Source organism: Lucilia sericata, unplaced genomic scaffold (genome assembly GCF_015586225.1).
Source record: "Lucilia sericata isolate MDLA Ls3-8-SP2 unplaced genomic scaffold, ASM1558622v1 Contig000487F_arrow, whole genome shotgun sequence".
In the NCBI taxonomy this organism is placed as follows: domain Eukaryota; kingdom Metazoa; phylum Arthropoda; class Insecta; order Diptera; family Calliphoridae; genus Lucilia; species Lucilia sericata.
This window is the reverse complement of record NW_023994501.1, coordinates 79422-105000: the sequence shown is the minus strand read 5'-3', so window position 1 is coordinate 105000 and position 25579 is coordinate 79422. Positions and strand designations below refer to the sequence as shown.

The following is a 25579-nucleotide window of genomic DNA, read 5'->3' as shown; positions in this document are numbered from 1 at the left end:
TGTAAGGGGGCTAGGTGAAATAATGAACCAATGTTAATCATTTTCAATAGGCTTCGTCTCCGATACCATAGAAGATGATGTGCCAAATTTCTTTGAATTATCTTCAAAATTGAGACCTGAAGTTTGATTACAAGCTTTACAAGCCCTAATCGAATCAGAAAATGATTCAAGGCCGATTGGTATACTTTAAAGTGGTGTAGTATATAAATAGGCTATAAAAATAAGTTTTTTACGGATCGGTCCATAATTGTTCATATTTGTCATATAAGATCCACGTCAGAAAATCGCACATTTCATTGATATATAAAGATATCGGAATAAGGATATTTTGTGTATATAAGAATTCTTTTTTTTTAAAATAAAGATCAATGCATAATTGATCTTAGTTATCATATAAGGCCCATTTCCATAAGTCACTTTTTCCAATATATTTCATTGGGTGTGTTTTTTATCGATAAATCATTCCGTGAAATTTTGTTCGGATTGGCCAATAATTGGCCATATCTCCACAAAAGGTATATATGATTTCTAAATGATAGCACCCTCATCACGGAAGCACAATTTAAACTTTCACAATTTATTAAATACGTATCTAGTAATATTTATAAGGGTTTTCATAAAAAGTAGCTTACAGGTGGAGGGTATTTAAGATTCGGCATAGCCGAATATAGCACTCTGACTTATTTTTTGTTAATAACTTCCGTCAGAATGTTGATATCTTCACAAAATTTGACAAATTAAAATCTTATGTGAATAGAATTCATTGAAAGAAGAAACATTTTTCTGGATCGGTCCATAATTGGACATAGCTCCCATACAAGGTCCCCTCCCGAAAATCACTTAAACGCGCATAACTCATTACTAAATTAAGAAATTTAGAAAAAGTATTGCTCATATGCACAGAAATATTACAGTGAATTTTTTTCCTAACGGTCTATAATTGGTCATAGCTCCCATACAAGGTCGCCTCCCGAAAATCACTTAAACTCACATAACTCAGTACTAAATTAAGATATCCATATAAAATTTGGTACAAGTATTGCTCACATATACAGAAATATTACTATGAATTTTTTTCCCGACCGGTCCATAATTGGTCATAGCTCCCATACAAGGTCCCTCCCGCAAATCATTTAAACACACATAACTCATTACTAAATTAGAATATCCAAATAAAGTTTGGTACAAGTATTGCTCTCACATACAGAAATATTAGTATGAAATTTTTTCCTATCGGTCCATAATTGGTAATAGCTCCCATACAATGACCGTCCCTGAAAATCACTTAAACGCGCATAACTCATTACTAAATTAAGAAATTTTGAATAAGTATTGATCATATGCACAGAAATATTACTGTGAAATTTTTTTCCGATCGGTCCGAAAATCACTTAAACTCACATAACTCATTACTAAATTAAGATATCAATATAAAGTTTGATACAAGTATTGCTTATATACACAGAAATATTACTGTGAAATTGTTTACCTATCAGTCCATAATTGATCATAGCTCCCATGCAAGGTCCCTTCAGAAAAATACTTAAGCACATAACTTATTACCAAATAGTGATACCCATACAAAATTTGGCATACATAATATTTTAGTACACAGAAATGCTATTTCAAATTTTTTTTCACGATCGGTTCATCTCTGGTCATAGCTCCCATACAAGGTTCCCTACCGAAAATCTCTTAAACGCTCATAACTCATTACAAAATATTGATATACATACATTTAGCACAAATATTGCTCTTATATACATAAATTACACTATAAAATTGTTTTACGATCGGTCCATATTTGGTCATAGCTCTCATACTAGGTCCCCTCCAGTAAATCATTTAAATGCACATTATTCATTACCAAATAATGATATAGATACAGAATTTTGAAATTTTGTCTTTATATACATAATTGGTCATATCTTCCATACAGTGATGCCAAGTGTAGGGATTTTTCCCTTTTTGTAGGGATTTTTTTCAAAAATTTCACGTGTAGGGAAAAAGGGAAAGATTTTTTGCTATTGTCAAGTTGTAGGGATTTTTTCAATTTCATAGTTTTTATCAACTAAAAATATACTCTTTCATGTATTAAACTTAAAAATTAAAAATAAAATCAATTTTAAGTGTATCGTTAGTAAAAATTCCGCTTGTAATTTCTACAATATGTGTACCTACATATCGCTACAAGCCTGGCATAATCCAAAATTCGGGTTTCTTGAACTGAGGTCTACAAAACATGCGACATACTAAAATCATATAGATTTATCAAATTTCTAATATGTCTATTATTTTCGACGTGAAATCGATTTTTTGTAAACGTAAAAACTAAAACCCACGTTTTCGTGAATATTAGACAACTAAAAATTGAATTTCAATTTAGATGAGAAACATATTAACCTCAACTATCTGAATTTGGTTTTTAAATTCCCTTAATTTGTTTAAAAGTTATCAAAGAAAATAGTTAAATGTCATTAAATATTCATATCCATTTGTCTTAAAACAACTATTTTGATTATGCCAATCCAGTAGGGCGATATATTCTGACTCCTTATAGATAGAGTAGTCGGGGGCTTAATGCAGTAGCTCAGGATTGAAAAAATTTTATGTTCTGAAAATTTAAAAAAGTAAACCGCAAAAAGTAAACGCAAAAGTAAACCTTATTTAAAATAATTATATTAAATTTTATGAAATTTTTTTGTTGGGGGCACATAAAATAAATGTTTAATACCGAATCGTGATACTGCCATAAATCTCTCAATTGTCTTGTTTTTTTAATCTTAATTGAAGAGTCAGGCTTGGAAGATTTGTATGACGTAAAATTGAAAGTAAAAAATTTAAATTCAAGAAATTTCATTCCTAAAAATTAAAAAAAATACATATGTATTTATATATGTATATTATAAAACAGAGCTAATATTTAGTTTTTTATGTTATTTTTGTATTTTTTAAGATAAACTTGGAAAAAAAATTAAGAAAGTAGTGTAGGTAAAAATGTAGGGAAAATAAAAAGTGGGTGTAGGGAAAAAAGGGATTTTTTCTCATAAGCGTAGGGATTTCTGAAAAAAATCTCCTGGCATCACTGGTTGTATTCTATACTACTACAATTTCACTTCCGAATAACTTCCAAAAAAAGAGCATAAAAATTACTTCTTGAGAATGATTCCGATGTTTTGAATTTGGAATCAAATAAAAACGACATCCCTCCTAAGACAAGCCTGTAATAAAATCATCACTTCTTCAGGTCTTTTTCAGTACTTCCATGGAGTAAATTCTACATCTTTTTCGCTGCTTTTGAAGTTATTTTTTGCCGGTAATATATCATCAACATTGAAAAATAATAATTATTTTCGATTCTTCGGAAGTCATTAAACATCACCTCCACAGAAGGTAAAAAAATTCACGTAATGCTACTTTTGAAGTGGTTATAAATGTTATTCTTTTGGAAGTACTTCGTTTTATTTCTCCTGAAGGTATAAGTCTCAGAAATTTTGATATATAATTGATTATATCTATATGGATATCAATTATAAGGTCTTTCAAATATCATTTGATTGATTATAATATGACATAAATTATTAACCCATTGAGAGCCAGGGTGAAATGTTATGTTTTCTAATATTGACTTTATTACAAAAGCACAGTTATCTCATAAATATATCGATATAACGTTACTTCATCTTCTATCTTCTATATATATAATAAGTAGGAAAGTATAGTCGGGCATGGCCGACCATATAATACCCTATATTTAAAAAATTTGTATTTTTCACAAAGAAACTTGTATGTTGAATTTTACGTTCATTCCAAAGTATTTAAGCAATTTATTGATAAACAAGTTAGAGTGCTATATTCGGCTATGCCGAATCTTAAATACCCTCCACCAGCAAGCTACTTTTTATTAAAACTCATTTAAATATCTAATTTTCAGATACCTTGGCAAATTTTTTTTTCCGTATTGAGTGTACTAACATTAATGCATATGTCAAACTAATTTTAATAAGGAAAAATGTATATTAATTCCGTAGAATGATTTATGTATACAAAATACACATTTATGTCGAATTTTATCCCGATAACTTTGATTGTCAATGTGCATTTGAGTAATTTTCGGAAATGGTCCTTATATGGGAATTGTGACCAATTATCGACCGAAAAGGAAAAAATTTCATATAATGATTTATATGCCAAAAAAAAAATCAATTCGAATTTTACTATAATAGATTTACTAATTAATGAAATATGTGCGTTTAGTTCATTTTCGGAAGTGCTTTATATGTATACGAGCTATGACCTTACACAAAACATATTTTTGTCGAATTTTATCAAGATATCTTTATTTATGGGAGCTATGACCAATAATGGACCAATCCGGGAAAAAAGTGGTAGAATGATTTATATGCACACAAAATATATTCGAGTCGAATTTTATCCTTATATTTTTAGAATTTAATGAAATATATGCGTTTAAGTGATTTTCGGATTTGACAATGTGCTTTTAAGTGATTTTCGGAAGTGGGCTTTATATGGGAGCTATGACCAATATTGGACCGATCCGTAAAAAATTTAGTGGAATGATTTGAATGTACACAAAACATATTTTTGTCGAATTTTATCACGATAGCTTTAGTTGACAATCAAATATGTGCTTTTAAGTGATTTTCGGAAGTGGGCCTTATATGGGAGCTATGACGAATAATGGACCGATCCGAAAAAAAATGTGTAGAACGATTTGTATGTATACAACACATACTTGTGTCGAATTGTATTCCGATAGCTTTATTATTCAATGAAATATATGCATTTAAGTGATTTTCGGAAGTGGGCCTTATATGGGAACTATGACCAATAATGGACCGATCCGTAAAAAAAATGTAGAGTGATTCATATTTAGACAAAACATATTTGTGTCGAATTTTATCCCGATAGCTTTATAATTCAATGAAATATATTAGTTTAAGTGATTTTCGGAAGTGGACTTTATATGGGAGCTATGACCAATTATGGGCCTATCCGGAAAAAATTTCGTAGAGTGATTCATATTTTGACTAAACATATTTGTGTCGAATTTTTCAAGATAGCTTTATTTGACAATGAAATATGAGCTTTTAAATGATTTTCGGAAGTAGGCCTTATATGGGAGCTATGACCAATAATGGACCGATCCGTAAAAAATTTGGTAGATTGATTTGTATATACACAAAACATATTTAACTCGAATTTTATCGCAATAGCTATATTCATCAATGAAATATATACGTTTAGGTGACTTTCGGAAGTGGACCTTATATGGGAGCTATGACCAATTGTGGACCGACTGAGATATACGTTGACTGCATGATTTCTGTTCATATTATATTTGCATGTACAAAATTTTTTGTTGATACCGATATATTTGAGGGAGTTATTAACGATAAACTAATTTCCGGGAATATATACCTTTGTGTGGGGGCTATGGGAGATATTCGATCGATTGTAAAGATCTTGAACATAATTGATCACAAACATAAAAAATTAATGTGTGACAAAATTCATCGAAATATCTTTGGTAGTTTCTGAGAAAACTTCAAAAGAATGTTGAAAAAAACGTAATTTTTTTTCGAGGTAGTCTGAAATTTTTACTAATAACTTTTTACGTTGTGAACCGATTTTGCTGATTTTCAATACCAAACTGCTTAGGATAATAATAAATACTTTGGGTGAATTTGCTTGATTTCCTTTGCTTAGTTTTAATGTGAGCGTGTTTTACACAGACAGACAGACAGACAGACGGACGGACGGACAGACGGACATAGCTAAATCGACTCAGAATTTGATAACGAACCAGAATATATATACTTTGTTGGGTCTTAGATGAATATTTCTTGGTGTTACACACGGAACGACAAACTTATATATATATACCCTCTATCACCACTGTTGGTGGTGGAGGGTATAAAAACAAATTGTCTAAATGAGGCTTTATATAGGAGTATAGGTCAAACATGGGCCTATCCTCATTAAATTTGGGAAAAGGATATATTTTTAAATAATAGTTAATTATGTTGAGTTTCATTGCGATACAAATGGTTACAAGTCAATTTTAGACGTTTAAGACATTTTTTGAAGGGGGGTTTGTATGGGGGCTAGGGTCAAATAATAAGGGCTAGGCTCATTACGAAAATCTGCAGTGTCATTTATGCTTATATAAAACTTATTTGTGCCAATTTTTAGAGATATAATAGTATATTTGACGTAATTATGACATAAAAAGCCCAAATCGATAGGTACGGTTGTATGGGGGCTATGTGAAATAATGGACCGATTTCAACCATTTTCAATAGGCTTCGTCCTTGTGAAAGAACATGCTTGGTCCAAATTTCATCAAATTATCTTCAAAATTGCGGCCTGTAGCTTGCGCACAAGGTTTACATGGACAGCCAGCCAGCCAGCCGGACGGACGGACATGTCTTAATCGACTCAAAATGTGATTCTGAGTCGATCGGTATACTTAAAGGTGGGTGTAGGACCAATATTTTTGTGTGTTACAATCATCAGCACAAACGTATAATACCCTTCCCACTATAGTGGTGTAGGGTATAAAAATGAATGTGTGTTTGTTTGTATGTTTGAACGTTATAGACTACTAAACGGCTGAACCGATTTTCTTCAAATTTTGACAGCGTTTTCCTGTATGTCTGGAATAGGTAATAGGAATAGGCTGCTTTTTATTTTGAAATTCAAAGTGGGCGAGGAGCCACGCCCATATTAAGAAAATATTAAATCTGTATATTTGAGATCATATTACAGTTAGAGTCCTCAAATTTTGTCGGAGCAACTTTAGTGTCAATATGATTTAGGATTTGGGACAAAAAGTAGGCGAATTAGCATTAGGGGGCGTGGCACCTCATATATGAATTAAATACAAAAATTCTTTTATCTTCTATTAGAGCCAGAATCTTCAAATTTTGCACGAAGAACTTTAACATACATGTAAACATTTTGGGTAATAAATTGGCGAACTGCCATTGGGGGGAGCGGCACCTCCCATATGAATTAAATACAAAAATTCTTTTATCAGGGAAATTAATAGAACGAGATTCTTAAAAATTTTTACGAAGAACTTTTATATTCATCTAAACATTTTGGAGAATAAAGGACGGACTTTAATCAAGGGGAGCTTGGCACCCTCATATGAATTAAATAGAAGCACTTGTATATCTGAGAAACTATTTGAGCTAGAATCAATTTTACATGAAGAACTTTGACATTCATGTGAACATTTAGAGAAAAATGGGGGATTGGCATCTCGCATATGAATTAAATACAAAATTTCGTATATCTGGGAAACTATTAGATTATTAAAATTATTGCGAACTTGCAATAATTTGAATGACATCTCATTATATATATACATCTATATAAAAAACCTATTATAGTTAGAATCTTCAAAATCGTTAAGTGCGGTTTTTTATTTATACTGTTTTTAGGGTAGCAAAGCACACTGGGTATAGCTAGTTAAATATAAAATTTCGTTTATCTGGGAAATGAAAATGAGCAAAATCGGTTCACATCGAGAAACGTTATGAATCAAAATTTAAAACAACTCAGAAAAAAATAAGTATTTTTTACACATTCTGATGCAATTTTCACGAAAACTATGCAATATAATGAGATGAAAATCATCACACATTTGTTTTTACACGAGAACTTTATTCTTGAAAATTGCCGGAATCAATCCATAATTTCTTATACCCCCATACAAAAGTACATATTTCCGGAAAATGAGATTATTGTTAATAACTTCCGGCAGAATGTCAATAGAATTCATATAGAGAAAAAATTTTCTGGATCGGTCCATAATTGGACATAGCTCCCATACAAGGTCCCCTCTCGAAAATTTCTTAAAGATATCCATATAGAATTTGGTACAAGTATTGATCTTATATACAGAAATGTTACTGTGAAAATTTTTTCCGATCGGTCCATAATTGGTCATAGCTCCCATACAAGGTCCCCTCCCAAAAATCACTTAAACTCACATAACTCATTACTTAATTAAGATATCCATATAAAATTTGGAACAAGTATTGTCCTTAATAGGTCATAGCTCTCATACAAGGTCTTCTTACGAAAATCTCTTAGACCCACATTACTCATTACCAAATAAAGCTATTGATACAAAATTTTGCACAAATATTAGTTAAGATTTTTTCACGATCGGTTCATAATATGGGTGCGATCGGTCCCATACAAGGTTCCCTTCCGAAAATCTCTTAAACACACATTACTTATTACTAAATTACGATATAGATACAAAATTTGACTGAAATATAGCTTCTATATACAGAAATGTTATAAAGATTTTTTACGATCGGTCCATAATTGGTCATATACTAGGCCTATACTAGGTCCTGCCCCAAAAATTAGAATTTCCTTAAATCTTTCACGCAAATTATTATATATTCACGCAAGTTTGCAACGATTCTTGCGTTATGAACATGCATACTTCATGGTAGCTCTCTCAGAGTGTTGTGTTTTTACATGGGTGTTCGTAATTGTAAACCACATTTTACCATAAATTCTCAATCGGGTTTAATTCTGGCTGTAGGGTCCAATATAGCTATAGTGTTTTTAGCCTTATATTTGTGGTCATTATAGAGTTGCATCATAGCATTTTCATGGATTTGACCCCAATCATTAAAAATATCCCAATTGAATTTATATATTTTCCGTACGTCTTCTGATGAGAAGTATACCTAAAATAAATTATACCCATCTCCAAATTTCATAATGGGCATTATGTCACGGTCTTTTAATGGTGCATTCGGTTTTCTATATATGTACATGCTTTGGCCGTTAAATATAAGGTAAAAACACTCGATTTCTTCCAAAAATTGCTAAAATTTCATGGCTACATTGGCCCCTACAGTCGCCAGAGTTAAACTCGATTAAGAATTTAATGTAAAATGAGGTTTACATGCCATGATAGATGGAGGGTCATAACGCAAAATAAGTGTGGCAAACTGATCAAATTATGCTTCAGAGTTGAAACTGCTGTGAACCTAAACAGAAGATACAAAATACTAAAAATTTGTAACTAGAAACTTTTAATATATAATGAAAATGTTCCTTTGGTACTACGCGCCAAATATGTGTAAATGAGTTAAATTTATTTTTTTTTTATTTTTCTGAAGTATAACTAAGTGGATTTTTTATTTATTTTAGTTTAAAAATATCTTCAATAAATGCAGTTTTAAAAAACATAAAACTTTTTTAAATTTTGTTTTTAGTTTAAAAAATTTCACCAATGGTTTAAATATTTGACCATCATTTACACATTTTTGTCCCACACTGTACATACATACATATATCACATGAAAGCCCAAAAAGTTGTCTACTAAATTTGAAGTGATATGAAAAAGATATTGTATGAAGAACGGTGATCAACGCTGCTTCTTATTTTTAGTATAAATTTTTTCCAAAAACTTCTAAGTACACATCGATTTGACTTAATTTGTAAATTTTGCAGTTGTATCTCAAGTAGTACTAATTAACACTTGCACCTCTTCGAAAAAAAATTTTATGCATATTTTAATTATTTTTACATTATATTTTCCTGTTTTAAATAGTCCAAAAATCCACCAACTTCCTTAACGACTAATAATTCGGTTTCCTCAAATACTCAAAATCAAGTTGGAGATGAGCATCAACGTGGAGTACGTAAAATTTCACGATTTTGTGTCAGCCGTGTTCAGGAACAAAAATCTAACGAAAATAAAAAGTCAACATCTGGTGTATCAACACCTCCATCTGCTACTCCTCCTACTATAGATTTACAAGCTGTAAATAGTGCCAATTCTAATGATGTAAGTAGTCTAATAAATACGCCCACGGAGCAGTTACCTACTCCTCTAGGTGGTCCACAACAAACATTTCAACAAGAGCCTAACCCAGCTGCTGTTGCTGCTATTGTGGTCCCATTAACAACACAAATACAGCCATCAGTATTAAATTTGCAACAACAAACACAACCAGCAGTCATATACAATCCTAGTAATAATTCAACAGTTCAAATTCCTCAACAACAGCAACCACTTGTGCAACAGCAAATCCAATCAACAACAGTTTTACAACAAAAAATTCCAAATGCAGGGGCGCCAATTTTAATACCAAATTTACATTTGCAACAACCAAATTTGCAACATCCATTAGCCCAAAAACCTACCACATCACCAAATCAACCAAAAACCGCAGTTTCGGTTGCTGCTGAGACGACAAAACAGAATGTACATCAACCTCAACATACTCCCTCCTTGACAACTCAACAACAAGTATCTACTTCTCAACAAACAAACATGCAGTCACTCCCGAAAAGTTTGGCTCAATCACAAATTCCGTCAACTCAACCACTTCCAGTTTTTCGTTCGTTACTCACACCGACATTGCCACAAAATTCCGCATCCTATATTATTCAGCCGGCTTCACAACAGCATATAGTAAATCCAGTTCATTCACAACAATCCCAAATTCAAAGCGCTAATCAGCAGTCAGTTTATATACACAGTGATGGTATGTAAATCGGTTTAGTTAAACATAAAAACCTTTGAATTTTGTACGTAAGCGTGTAAATTATTTAAACATCTTTTTATTGTGATATAATAATAGTTTTTTTAGCTAGTTTTTTATTAAAAATAATTAAATTATAGAAAAAAATTTCTATTATTAATTTTGATTCACGTTTAGGAGTTGAAAGTGCTATGCGTATGCAGATGCCTCAAGAAGAACCTGTATCTCTAGCAGCTACTCATCCAAATTTGCTTCCAACAGTTATACAATCAGTAAGTGACTATTTCAGAAAATTTAGTTCGAATTGAAAGCTAAAAAAAATTTTTTTCTATAAAGGATATAAAACATAACCTGGATTCATTGGTAAACCAGTTGTGCAATTTACGATTAGGAACAAATCAGCATCAACGATTGTTACTTTTAAGGCAACGTCAGTTAATTGAAGAAGATGAATTGCGTTTGAAGCATTACGTCGAATATGAGAAATTTCAAAAGGCCATGCGTCAATGTAAGTGTCTCAGCTTTTTATTATATTAATCATTACACAATTGTATTTTTTATATGTCAAATGTTTTTTCTCTAACTTATTCATATGTATTACTTATAAATGTAATATTCATTTAGACAAAAACTCTAAAAAGAAATTGAAATTAAAAAAGGTCTCATTTGCGAAATCAACATTTTTAAAAACTTTTTTGTCATTAATTTTCGTTCGATTCCATTTCATGTTTAATCCTGATGATTTGAAATAAACAATATTATTTTGTAGCAGAGATTCTCAGCTTCATTTGATATTAATATTTATACCAAATTTTTATATAAATTTAGAATTCCATCTTTTGAAATCATATGTCCTTTAAACTTTAAGGTCCTTTTACAGGGGCGTAAGAGCTGATTATGAAAACATGAGTACACATTTTTTCATGTTACTGTTGCACTGTGTCATAACTCGTGGCAAAATTTTTGAAAGCTTCTAACCCGTCAATTACACGAGAAAATGTTGCCTTTAAAGTATCTATCTATTAAAATAAACTTACCTTTCCATTTAGTGTTTAAATTTTTATTGTATTGTTTCCATAAAAGAATAAGAAAGTATAGTCGGGATTTATTTTTCATAATAAAGCTTTTATTTTAAATTTTACCTTGATTCCAATATGGAGAATTTCATATCAAGTGATACAACTTTAAAAATCGATGTCTTCCGATTTGGATGAAATTTTCACCAAGGATAGTACTATGGGATAGTTGGCTAGACACAAATTTTCAGCTCTATTGGACAAGAACTGACGGACATTTTGGTCATACAGGGTTTTATTCATATGAGTTTAACTTTTCACCTATTGGTCCTAGCAAAAATTATCCAAAGGAGTTCAGATAGCTATTTCTTCATTCTTTCCATTTTTTTTTTTTAATTTTATAAAAATGTTTAAAATTTTTTTTCTAAACTAATTTGTTTTTATTTAATTTTTTTTTTTGCTTAAAAGAAAGCTTATACAATTTCCTTGAATGGCTTTATAGTCCCATAATGGGATGCGAGTGGGATATCTGTCAAAAAAATTATTTTTTAACTCAAGAATACATTTGCAACTTAATTTTCACCAATTTTTTCAAAATGGACGTTATTGTTGTTTTTTTACTCAAAAGAATGCTTGGACCATTTCCTTTAAGAGCTGAACTCCTTCGGACAATTTAGGTGAAAAGTTACACTCATTTGAATAAAACCCTGTGTTTAAGTACAAATCGATAATTTGCGGTATTTTTCTCTAAGTGTAAACCCTAATGATTTACTACCATTAGTTCACATCTTTGATGGAAAACTATAATAAAACTAACGAGAAAAAACTTTATCCTCCAACATATAAAAGGAATTTTAAGTGCCCTTTTGTTTGGAGAGTTTTTAAGTTTGCTTTTTTTTAAAAAAAAAAAGGTTAGTAAATTGATATAAAAGTGATTTTGTCAAAAGGTTAGTAAATTGATATAAAAGTAATTGTGAAAATACGTGTGTGTGTGTTTCATAAACATAAAGCAAAAGAAAACAACAAGTTATTGTCAAAACAGGAATTAATTTTTCTGCCAATAATTTATTGTGAATTAATTGAATCCCTATTAAATACATCCTTGTCCGCGATTATACTTTATACAGTACCCTTTGACAGCGATCGGTACATATATAATCAAGGCTGCGTTTTTTTACTTTAGACGGACAGCCATAATTGATAATTAAAAATTGCATTTTCTTCAGCAAATAAATAAATAAATTATTTTCAATAATTAAATTTTATGAAAATTATTTTGGTGTTAATTTTTTACTGAAACAAATTGTGATCAAAATAAGTTGTATCTGAATTTTATGCAAGTATCTCTTTATACAAATTTAATATTAGTAATTGTTTTGCGAAAGATAAAATTCTTCTTCTTCCTCCTTTTGCTAATTTATTGATAGTTACCCTACGGTCGGTCCGCTTGACTTCAAATTGGTTGCTTTGAAAATTGTAATACAAATTCGATTTTTTTTGTGACATTGGAACCCTGCTTTATAGTATTTTACTTAATAAAATGCAATCTTAAATTGTGAAAAATGCCTTTGACATCTCTCGAACATTTCACTCGCGATGCGGACATGAAACTGAACCTTCGCGGGGAGAATCACCACGTCTATTATTTTAAGGTACTTCAAAGTGAACTGAAAATGTTATGGGAAAAAGTGAAAAAAAAAAATTTCGATAAGTGCATGGATGATCTTCAATCATCTGAAGACACTGAGTCTGAGGATATTCAAACAGTCGAAAGTAAATATCACAGTACGATGGACGTGTATGCTCGTTATTCGGAATCAATAGATTTTAAGATTGACGAACTTAAAGCTATTTCAAAACATAAGGCGTCGCCATCAACGGAAAATGATGCGAATTTCGACAATATTTGTCATAATTTACCTCTCCCACCTTGTGACACTGACATGTTTAGTAGTGATTACCTTTCCTGGCCTACGTTTAGGGACTTTTTTTTACCGCGTTGTGTATTAACAACAAACGACTGAGTAATATAGAACCTTTATGCTATTTGGTGAAAAGAACTGATAAAGAGGCGTGAGAGATTGTATCGAAATGTCCGTTGACAAATCAAGGATTTGAAATCGCATGGAAGAACTTAAAGGACATGTATGAAAATCCGCGCATGTTAGTAAACAATCAGTTAAAAGAATTGTTTGGTTTAGAGCAGCGGTTTCCACCGGTTTTTACTACGCGGACCCCTTGAGGAACTTATTTAATTTCGCGGACCTCCATACATATTTTGATATCTTATTGTTCTAAATAATTGTTCGTCCGAAAATTAACCTAGTCCATAAATCCCTAGGTCAAATAAATGTAGAGATGTCATATCTATAAAATATTCCCGATAGGTTTTTAATTGCATGGTTTTGGACTTCTTCCATGTTGTTGGACTTCTTCCATGTTGTTGCGGAATGCGTTATCCGCATAATATATGACATGAACTCTTTTACTGCATGGTTTTGCCTACATATTTACGCGAAACGCTATGGATTTTCTGATGTTAATTTAATAATATTGGTCGATAAAATCAAGTAAAAATCTTTGTATCACGTCGGAAGGGAATATTTATATTTAAAATTAACTTAATTAACGTATTGAAGATGCATAAAGAGTCACCTCAGTTTTTGAAATATATAATTTGAGTCCTTACAAACAAGAACACTTTTGCTTACAATTTGACAAACTTAAATCTGGTATAAGCTTGTCTTTGAATTATGAAAAGTGGCCTAACTTCATACTCCGGAATACCAGTATCCCTTATTTAATTGTAAGACAGATCATTATCCGTCTGAAATAAAAAAACATTGTTTCACTACATATACAGGATATAAAAATTACATATCAGGCAATATCTTACTTTATAAAAGTGATGCAATATTGTTTATTCATGGCTTTTTTATGTTTTTTATGTAAAAAACCGGGTCAATTACTTCGTTTTTGCCGTCAGTTTCATAGAATGTCTATTCCTGAGAGATGTGGAACGGTTAATGATTGTTTAAGTGAACATCGTTGTTCTATTTGTAATAAGCGGCACCATACTTCACTACACCGAGATTCTTCAGTTTTGCTAAACTCTAGTAATGCATTTCCAGCGTCATTAGATGACAACTCTTTGGTTTTACGACCATACAATCACACTCCTCATGACCAACGACCTACTAACTGCATTAGTAGAAAGACCGACTACGTCAGGCACTATAGTTGAACGACAAGTATTTCATACTAGTCAAAATCATTCTACTCCTTTGGGTAGTGACTAGCAATGTACCTCCTAATTTATTAGATGACAATTCTAGTGTGGTTCTACGATCCACAACTCCTAATGATCAACGACTTTGTCAGGTACAACAGCTGGAAGACCTACTACGACAGGCACCATGTCTGAACGACAAGTAATCCATACTCGTAGGAATCATTCTGTTCTATTGGGTACATCAACTGTCGACTTGATACACAATGGTTGTAGATATCAAGTTAGAGCTTTAATTGACCCTGCTTCAGATTGTACAATTATTTCTGAAAAGTTGAGGAAAAGATTCAAGATTCGAACCATTTTCGAAACAGCGAATGAGGCGTAAATGAGGAATTTTCGGCCATTTCGACAAAGACTTGCAATTTGAAAATAGGTTCTAGTACTGATTCATAATTTTTATTAAACACTTCGGCATCTGTTTTGCCAAGCATTTCGGGAAATTTGCCTTCGGTTTCGGTTAATGCCGACAAATTTGGCAGATTCGAATCCTTTCGGGAGCAGATCCGTGGAAATATTATTAGGAGCTGATGTATACCCCCAGCTTATTTTACCCGGAATTAGGAAAAAAGTACTCGGATCATATTGGCTCAAAAAACCTATTTGGTTGGATATAAACCGGTCTAGTAAATAGTATTAATTCATCTCCTACGAAGGATAAATATAGGCCAAATAAAAATAGATACATTCCAACATGGAAACGTAATGAACCCAAATGATATAGGAACTAATTAGTTTATCAATCTGTAATAGAACCGCAAATTAAAATTGCTTGTAAAGCATTAATATTGTAACCTTTTACGAGGTAATCCTGTATATAAATATATAAAACAGACTGTTTGTTTGTTTATTTGATTGTGTCTTTGTTACGCTTTCACGGCAAAACTACTTAACCGATTTACATGAAATTCGGACCGCTAATAGGTCTAACCCCAAAAGATCATGGTCGGATACCACTCCCTTTTTTCCGCCCACTTTTTGTAAAACTATTATTACACCAATTTTGCAATCACAATATGCAAAAACTACTAAACCGATTTACCTGAATGCAAAAACTACTAAACCGATTTACCTGAAATTGTGCATACCGATAGGTATAAGCTCGAAAAGGACTATATGATATATATAAGATCTTGATCTGATGCCACGCGCCCTTCTACGCCCACTTTTTATAAAACTATCCTTACCTATATCATATAATTATATGAAAGACACTCTCTGATTGTTACGCTTTCACGGCCAAACTACTGAACCGATTTACATTAAATTAAGAACACTAATAGTTCTATTCTAAGTGGAACAATAGGCTATATAAAATCATGATTGGACGTCACGATTCCTCTTATGCTCACTTTTTTTTACAGAAAACTACTGAACCTTTTTACATGAAATTTGGTATACCGATAGATCTGACCTCAAAAGGAACTATAAACTATCGGACGCCATGCCCCTTTTTACGCCAACTTTTTGTAAAACTATAAGAATTTACGTTGAAGCATACAAAAAAGTACTAATCCGATTTTCATGAAATCTGTTATAATGAATGTTGTGGAATGAACAGTACGTATAATATATAATAATAAATATATATGAGACTCTTTTATTACTCTTTCACTACATAATTACTAAACCGATTTACATAAAATTCGGCATATTAATAGGTCTGACCTCAGAAGTTAAAATAATATTGATTCGATGCTACGCACATTTTTATGTTCACTTTTAGAATAACAGCTATAACACCGAAATTTCTAGGCTAAATATACAAAAATCATGAACCAATTTTCAAGAAATTTGGGAACAGACAGTGTATTTTTGGAATCAGCTTTTTGATCTGGATTTTATGCTTCATGATATATACTTCTTATAGTACATGAGAATTATTATTTAGGTAGTTAAAATTTTAATAGAAAATTTATTTTTATTTGTCCTTTAAACCTTTATTTCTTCGGATTTAATAAGTGGTGTCTAAATCCATCCAAAATATAGATAATTCGAGATGTTGGTCTATCCCTAACGCTGTAGTAATAGAATCGTAAAAGATGGAAAGATGTTCGTATCTTGTAAACATGTATTGTTTATGCCTCAATAGGCAGACTTGTTGTTTCGAATTTTTAAATGATCACTATATAACAATTTACTTTACTAACCTTTCCCTAAATTCTATTTAATTCAGCAAGAGCCTTAAGCGGCTTAACCGGAGTCTCCTCATGGCTCAAACGGGTCCTTAATGACCCAATTAGTAAAAACTGGAGTCCTTAATGATCCACCATAATTAAAACGTCATTGAGTCCTTAATGAGTCATTCAAAAATAAAAACACAGTCCACGGGAGCCCTTAATGGCTCGACATTTTATTACAACACCTTAAGCGCTGAAAGGGTGCCGGCAATGTTTAAGTACAAATCTATTATTTGCGGTATTTTTCTCTAAGTGTAAATCCTAATGATTTACTACAATTAGTTTATATCTTTGATGGAAAACTATAATAAAACTAACGAGTAAACCGCTAACTGTATTTAAACTTTGTTTGCCTCCACGCACTTAGAAACAAGTAGTTTTTTCCTCTCGTTATTTAGAAGCCTTAAAGAGCACTTCTTGTTGTTCATATCAGCTTAAGGTAATATATCAATTAAAGGAAGACAAATTTTCTCCTTTTTATAATACTAATAAACGTTTGTGTTTTATTTCATTTGTGTATTTGGACTGAACCACGGATTGACGCCGAAACACCCTGTATGACCAAAATGTCCAATTTATACCCCCTCTAAGTCCGGCAGTTCTTGACCGATAGAGCTGAAAATTTGTGTCTGACCTACTATACAGTAGTACTAACCTTAGTGCAAATTTCGTCAAAATCGATTTTTTGAGTTGTGTCACTTGACATGAAATTCCCCATATATTTAAGCAAGAGGCTTTATGAGGGATGTTATAGTATGTTTATTGACAACATTGATATTGGATTAAACAAAGTGGTCAGTAATCGGTATTCATAAGTTAGTTATTAAAACTTCTTTTTTATACCCACCATCAAAAAAAGATGGGGATCCGTTTGTAAAACATCGAAATATTGGTCGTAGACCTACAAAAGTATATATATTCTGGATCCTTATTAAATTCTAAGACGATCTAGTCATGTCCATCTGTCTGTTGAAAGCACGATAGTGTTCGAACGGAAAGAGTTAGGGACTTAAAATTTTCCACAAATATTCCTTATAGGTAAGGTTTGTTTGGTATTGCAAATAAGCTATATCGGTCTACGATTTCGCATAGCCCCTTATACAAGTGGCCCCCCGAAAAACAGCTTTAACAGTCATAACCATTTTAAAAATATATACATAAATAAGTTTTATATGCGTCAAAATCTCTCTACCAAATTTTGTGAGGATCGATCCCTTCAAAAAATGACATTAATACTCATTAACGGCTTACAAATACTAATATAGCGATGAAATTTGACATAAATAAGTTTTATATAAGCCAAAATCTCTCTACCAAATTTTATGGGAATCGGTCCATAATTGACCCTACATAAGCAAGTTTTATATAAGCCAAAATCTCTCTACCAAATTTTATGTGGATCAAACCATAATTGACCCTACCCCCCTATTAGGTCCCCTTCAGAAAATAAACGAATATAATAATGAAACTCGACACAAATATGTTTTATATAAGCCAATATCTCTACCAAATTTGTAAGGGTCGGTCCATAATTGATCCTACCCCCATATAAGGTTCCCATAAGAAATTTACTTTAACGCTAATTACTGGCGATGAATTTTGACATAAACAAGTTTTGTATCAATGAAAATCGCATTACAAAATATTATGAGGATCGGTCCACAATTGAACCTATCCCTCATATATAAAGCCATCATGAGAAAATTACAAGTTCTTCATCGTTGTACTCGCCATAAAAAGATTTTTGTTATAATTCTTCATTCCAAATTTTATGAGGATTGGTCTATAGCTGACCATAGCCGACAAAACATAATCTATGTGTGGGTATCGATTCATAATTATCCCTACCTCATAAAAGGTCCCCTTCAGATAATTACTTTTACGCTTATGACTGAATTAAAAATACGAGAACAGCAATGAAATTCGAGACGAATAAGTGTTATACGACTCGAAATCTTTCTACCATATTCTACGACAAACAGTCCATAATTGACCCTACCTCCCATATACGTATGTTCATAGTTAAAAAATTGGAAAAAATTATTTTTAAAAGTTAATATTTGTTATAACTGTTGTGGGGTTTTAAATAAAATAAAAATAAAAAAATACTGTTTAAAAAAGTCAAGTCAACCCACCTACAAAAAATAAAAACAATTGTTGTTCTTTGAAAAGAAAAATAAATTGTCGTGTTATAGATGTTCAAAAAATTGCAATGGCTCAATTAAAATTATATATTAGCGGAGTTCAGTGTTTAATGCAAATGGTCTTGTAAAAGAGCAAATGCAAAATTTCATAGCTTTTTATTGCAATCCAACAACAAAACACACACTGTTGCAATTGTCACCATTGCATTCATGCAATACTTAAATGGTATAGTTTTTTTGGTGCGATATTGCGTTTGCAATTCTCTCATTAAAACAGCTGTCAATTGTAAACAATAAAATGAAAGAAACTAAAACAATAGAGGCAAAAATTATTCCAAATAAATTAAAAAGTGAAAAACGAAACAAAAAGTGGTCAACAGAAGGAATATAAATGTTCTTTGATTATTTGGAGGAGGCACCACGTATAGAAGTACTTTTTTTTAAACAAATAAGTGTTTTTTTAAAAACCGCAGAACTGTTACAAAAAAAAATAATGTTAGTTGAGGCCGTATACATAAATGGAAAGTTAGGTATCTACAGACCACTTATAAATAGGCGATAGTCTTACATGTAGTCCAAGTTATTTCCTGGCCAACTTCTTCCAAAGATTATTGAAAAAATCAAACAAAAACTTTCATTAATTGTTGACTTCTATCAGCTGTTAAAAAATTTAAATTGCATTGCATTGCAGATATCAAAGAAAGAAACCGCTCACAATCGTTAGCAAAATATTTACAAGATTAAATTTTTACAATACAAAACGCATCGAACATCGAATACCGCTATTGTTGCCAAAGATGGCGTACTTTAATACAAAACCCATTAATGTCGCTGTGGAATAAAAGAATTAGAGAAAACGCAGCCTAATAAAAGAAAAGTTACATTGTTACTGCATCTCATAGGTCCAGTCTAGAGATGTCAATCGGGATTAGGCTTGCCAGACGTAATGTTTTCAGCAGTACGCGTACTTCTTTTTAGTAATTGTACCTGAAAAAACTTCACTATATTGTCACACACGCAATTTTTTGTTTCTAAAAAATTAGTTTTAAAAGTCGCAAACCATTACTAAGACAACAGAATGGTATCGCAAATTAACTAGTAACGATCCAAATGAAGAAGTTTTTGTTGAAGAATATTAAAGAAATTTTAAATGCATTTTGGGACATTTTTGCTTACAACAAGATATAAATTAAAATTTTTTATTTGAAAAAAAAAAAAATAGAAGATACAACTGTAACCAACATCCTCAAGCTAAAACAGACTGAAATTATTGATTTTTATACCCTCCACCACCATCAGTGGTGATAGAGGGTTTATATAAGTTTGTCATTCCGTGTGTAACACCAAGAAATATTCATCGGAGACCCAACTGGGTCCTTATGAAATTCTAAGTCGATTTAGCTTTGTCCGTTCGTCCGTCCGTACGTCTGTCTGTCTGTGTAAAACATGCTCACGTTAAAACGAAGCAATGGAAAGTAACGAAATTCAGCAAAAATATTCATTATTATCCAGTACAGTATGGTATTGAAAATGAGGAAAATCGGTTGACATCGGAAAAGTTATGAATCAAAATTTAAAACAACTCCGAAAAAAATAAGCATTTTTTATACATTCTAATGTAATTTTCTCGAAAACTATGCAAGATAATTTCAGGAAAGTCATCACGCATTCGTTTCTATACAAGATCTTGACTCCTGCTGAAAATTGCCAGAATCGGTCCATAATTTCATATACCTCCCATACAAAAGTACATATTCCCGGAAAATGAGTTTTTTGTTAATAACTTCCGTCAGAATGCTGATATCTTCACAAAATTTTACAACTTAAAATCTTATGTCAATAGAATTCATTGAGAGAAAAAATTTTCTGGATGGGTCCATAATTGGTCATAGCTCCCATACAAGGTCCCCTCCCGAAAATCACTTAAAAGCGCATAACTCATTACTAAATTAAGATATCCATATCAAATTTGGAATAAGTATTGCTCATATGCACAGAAATATTAATGTGAAATTTTTTACCAATCGGTCCATCCTTGGTCATAGCTCCCATGCAAGGTCCCCTCCCGAAAATCACTTAAACGCACATAACTAATTACTAAATTAAAATATCCATATAAAGTTGGGTACTAGTATTGCTCTCACATACAGAAATATTACTGTGAAATTTCTTTCCGATCGGTCCATAATTGGTCATAGCTCCCATACAGGGTCCCCTCCCGAAAATCACTTAAAGGCACATAACTCATTACTAAATTAAAATATCCATATAAAGTTTGGTACAAGTATTGCTCTCATATACAGAAGTATTACTGTGGAATTTTTTTCCGATCGGTCCATAATTGGTCATAGCTCCCATACAAGGTCCCTTCCCGAAAATCACTTAAATGCGCATAACTCATTACTAAATTAAGATATCCCTATAAAATTTGGTACAAGTATTGCTCATATGCATATGAAATATTACCATGAAATTTTTTTCCGATCGGTCCATAATTGGTCATAGCTCCCCTACAAGGACCCTTCCCGAAAACAACTCAAACGCGCATAACTCATTACTAAATTAAGATATCCATATAAAATTTGGTACAAGTATTGCTCATATGCACAGAAATATTACTGTGAATTTTTTTTCCGATCGGTCCATAATTGGTCATAGCTCCCATACAAGGTCCCCTCCCAAAAATCACTTAAACGCACATAACTCATTACAAAATATTGATATCCATACATTTAGCACAAATATTGCTCTTATATACATAAATTACACTATAAAACTGTTTTCTGTTCGGTCCTATGCAAGGTTCCCTTCAGAAAATCACTTGAACACACATTACTTATTACTAAATTACGATATAGATACAAAATTTGACTGAAATATAGCTTGTATATACAGAAATTTTGCTTAAAAAATTTTTTACGATCGGTCTATAATTGGTCATATCTCCCATACTAGGTCCTGCCCCTAAAAGCACTTTAACCGTATTTAACTTGCATTATCAATTTGTGTAGAACAAAATTATATATATGTATTTTGAAAATCCTTAAATCTTTCACACACATGCACATTATTAAATATCGTTAAAGCAAATTTTGGGGCGCTATAAAAATATAAAAGAAAATGTAATGCTCAATAAATTTTGGAATTGTAACAGATTTAAGCTGTTTAAATCTTGGGGTTTTTTCTATTGAAGACATGAGAAACTTATTTCTACAAATATTTGATCAATTAAAAAAGTATTAATATTAAAGTAGCTGGTGGAGGGTATTTAAGATTCGGCTCAGCCGAATATAGAACTCTAACTTGTTTTAAATAATATAAACAATATTTTTAATGTAATGAATTTATGAAAATAATATTTATTTCTTTAATTAAAGTTAGGACATGAACTAATTAAAAAAATGTTTCCACATAAAAAAAATTCAAACAAATTTGAAATTTTTTCTTCCAATTTGCTTTGAAGTTTTGAATCTGGCAATTTGATTTTGCTTATCGAATTCACAAACCACCACAGGGTGTATATATTTTCAAAACTTGGGAGCATTGCTATCCATACTTAACTAATGAAATTTATACCTACTTAAATTTGTATTGAAAATTTATATAAAATACGAAAAAAACAAAACAAATAAAATTTTTTTCAATATTTGGCATTTAATATTCCCCTATTTTTTTTAAATGGATAGTTTTGTTGTATTGTTTTGCTCAAAAGATACCTTAGACCATTACCATTGTGAATACACGCAGAGAAAAAATATGGTTGTGGTAACCATAATCTAACAACAACATATTATGGTTAGAATTATGGCTAAATTTAAAACATATTTTGATCATTATAAGTATCAAAAAATGAGTATCAAAAATTATGATCATTATAAAGATATCATATTATGATTAACTATAGTTTTATTAATCATAATGTGATGTTGTAGCATCATAGCAACCATAGCATCAAGTAACCATATTATGGTTTCATATAATCATATAATGGTTTCAAGTAATCATATTATTGTTTCAAGTAACCATATTATGGTTTCAAGTAATCACATGGCCTCAGGTAACCATATTATGGTTACATATTAAACATAATATGGTTAATCTAATGTGTTCGGCATAAATTGTAATTATTTTTTTAGTTTTCCTTTAAACAAACACAAAACTTCCAAGCACTGGTATTCCCACACTGAAAAAAATCGATGCCTAATATATACGAAAAATGTCGTACATTGTACGAATCGTTCGTTGTTTCGCACCACGAAATTCTTTCGTAATATATACGAAATTCTTGGAAAAATTAATTTACATAAATTTAAAAAAAGTGAATTTTAAATAAATATGGTAAAATTTACGAAATAATAATTTATGCAAACATTTTTGTTCATTTTAAAATAATTTTTCTAATTTTAGTTCAAAATTATTCTCCACACGAATTTTTAATTTTTTTATGAAAATAATTCGTGAATAATATTATACTTTCTCTTAAATTTTATAAAAATGTTGTAGTTTTATTTAATGATAATATAATTAATATCATTATGTTTAATTTCGCTAAAATTTAAGAAAACAATATTACGAAAGGTTTTCGTACTTTCGTAAAAATGGAAAAGGGTTTTATTAAATAATATTTCGTATTATACAAGAAATTTTTGTAAATATTAGGAAAATAGAAGTTACGAAATTTTTTTTCGTAAAGTTGAGCATGGATTATTTTCAGTGCATAAATAAAAATTAATATATCCATACTTTCATGTCAATATTAAGATAATTTAAAATTTTTTAATTGGGGGTTTGTTTGTTTGTTTGAAGTCTATAGACGGCTAAACGGCTGGACCGATTTTCTTGAAATTTTAACAGTACCTTCCTGTATATCTAGGAGGAACTATAGGCTACTTTTTATTTTAAAATTTCAAGTAGGCGAGTTGCCACGCCTACTTATTTAATAGCTATTAAAAGTCATATATTTTGGAAACTGGTACAATTAGAGTTCTCAAATTTTGAACTGACAACTTTGACATCCATAAGAATATTTTTTTGACAAAATGGGCGGAATGACTATAGTGGGCGTGGCACCTTCCATATTAAGAAAATATTAAATCAGTATATCTCGGAAAATGTAACAGTTAGAGCCCTCAAATTTGGTCGGAGCGACATAAGTCTCAATGTGATTAGTTAGTATAAAAAGTGGGCGGACTAGCAGCAGGGGCGTGGCACCTCCTTAATTAAATATACAAATTAATTTATCTTGGAAACTATTAGAGTTAAAAGCTTCCAATTTTGCAAGAAGAACTTTAGCATCCATGTAAATATTTTGGGTGATAAGTTGGCGGACTACCAATAGGGGGAGCGGCACTTCCCGTATGAATTAAATACAACAAAATATTTTATCTAAGAAACTAATAGAACTTGATTCCTAAAATTTTGCAAAAAGGACTTTCATATTCATCTGAACATTTTGGGGGGGGACAAAGCGGACTTTTATCAGGGGGTGACTTGGAACCCCCATATGAATTATATAGACAAATTTGTATATCTGAGATGCTGTAGAAGCTAGAATCTTCAAATTTTACATGAAGAACTTTGACATTCATGTGACCATTTAGAGAAAAATTGGCGGACTTTCAATGGGGGGATTGGCCCCTCACATCTCCCATGTGTAAGTGGGATTTTTTGCTTTTAGTGTAGCAAAGCACACTGGGTATAGCTAGTGTATTTTATATTTCTTTAAATTTTATAATGTTGCTACGATTATATTTTTAGATATTATTTATTTTTCACAATTATTTTTACACTTCGTTTGTTCAACACTTTATTTAATCCGATCTAGTACGGATAAACCATACAACTGATATAAAAGTGGCGATACCAAAATATATAAGTATTTATTTGTTGTAAAAATAATTATTTTTCAGAGAATCATTCTCAAATTTATAATTGTCATAAACATATAAATGTTTTCAGTAACTAAAATATTGATGAAATTCAATAAAAATAACAATTGTTTGGTTAAGACAACAAAATATTGTTACAAAAAACATATAATAGTTGTCCTAACCATGCCGAAACATGTTTTTTCTCTGCGTGTACTTAATAAGTGTAATACAGTTTAAATAAAAACAGAAATGATGTAAATATTATTTAATAAAAAATGTTAATGTTCTCTTATATTATACTTTATAATGTACTAGCTATAACCAGTGTGCTTTGCTACCCTGATCGTTATGGAATAAAATAAATATTATTGTAAATGTATATATCAAAATATATTTGCAATATCAAAAAGTCTCCTTTTAGAAGATTTTATGTTTCTAGGATCAATATTATAAAAAACACAAAAATACCTTTTGAAGAACGAAAAGGTACCAAAAAGTGTCCTTTTATATGTTATCACTTACTGCGGGA

At 31.1% G+C, this 25579-nt stretch overlaps 1 protein-coding gene across 1 annotated transcript in view; it reads left to right on the top strand.

The window, feature by feature from the left end:
- The window catches only part of LOC119605443 (putative uncharacterized protein DDB_G0271606), a 259513-nt gene that overhangs the window by 161106 nt on the left and 72828 nt on the right, over positions 1–25579 (top strand). The window contains exons 5-7 of the mRNA XM_037958558.1: positions 9615–10554; positions 10729–10823; positions 10888–11059. Coding sequence (XP_037814486.1) covers positions 9615–10554; positions 10729–10823; positions 10888–11059 — 1207 coding nt within the window. The remainder of the gene's footprint in view (positions 1–9614; positions 10555–10728; positions 10824–10887; positions 11060–25579) is intronic.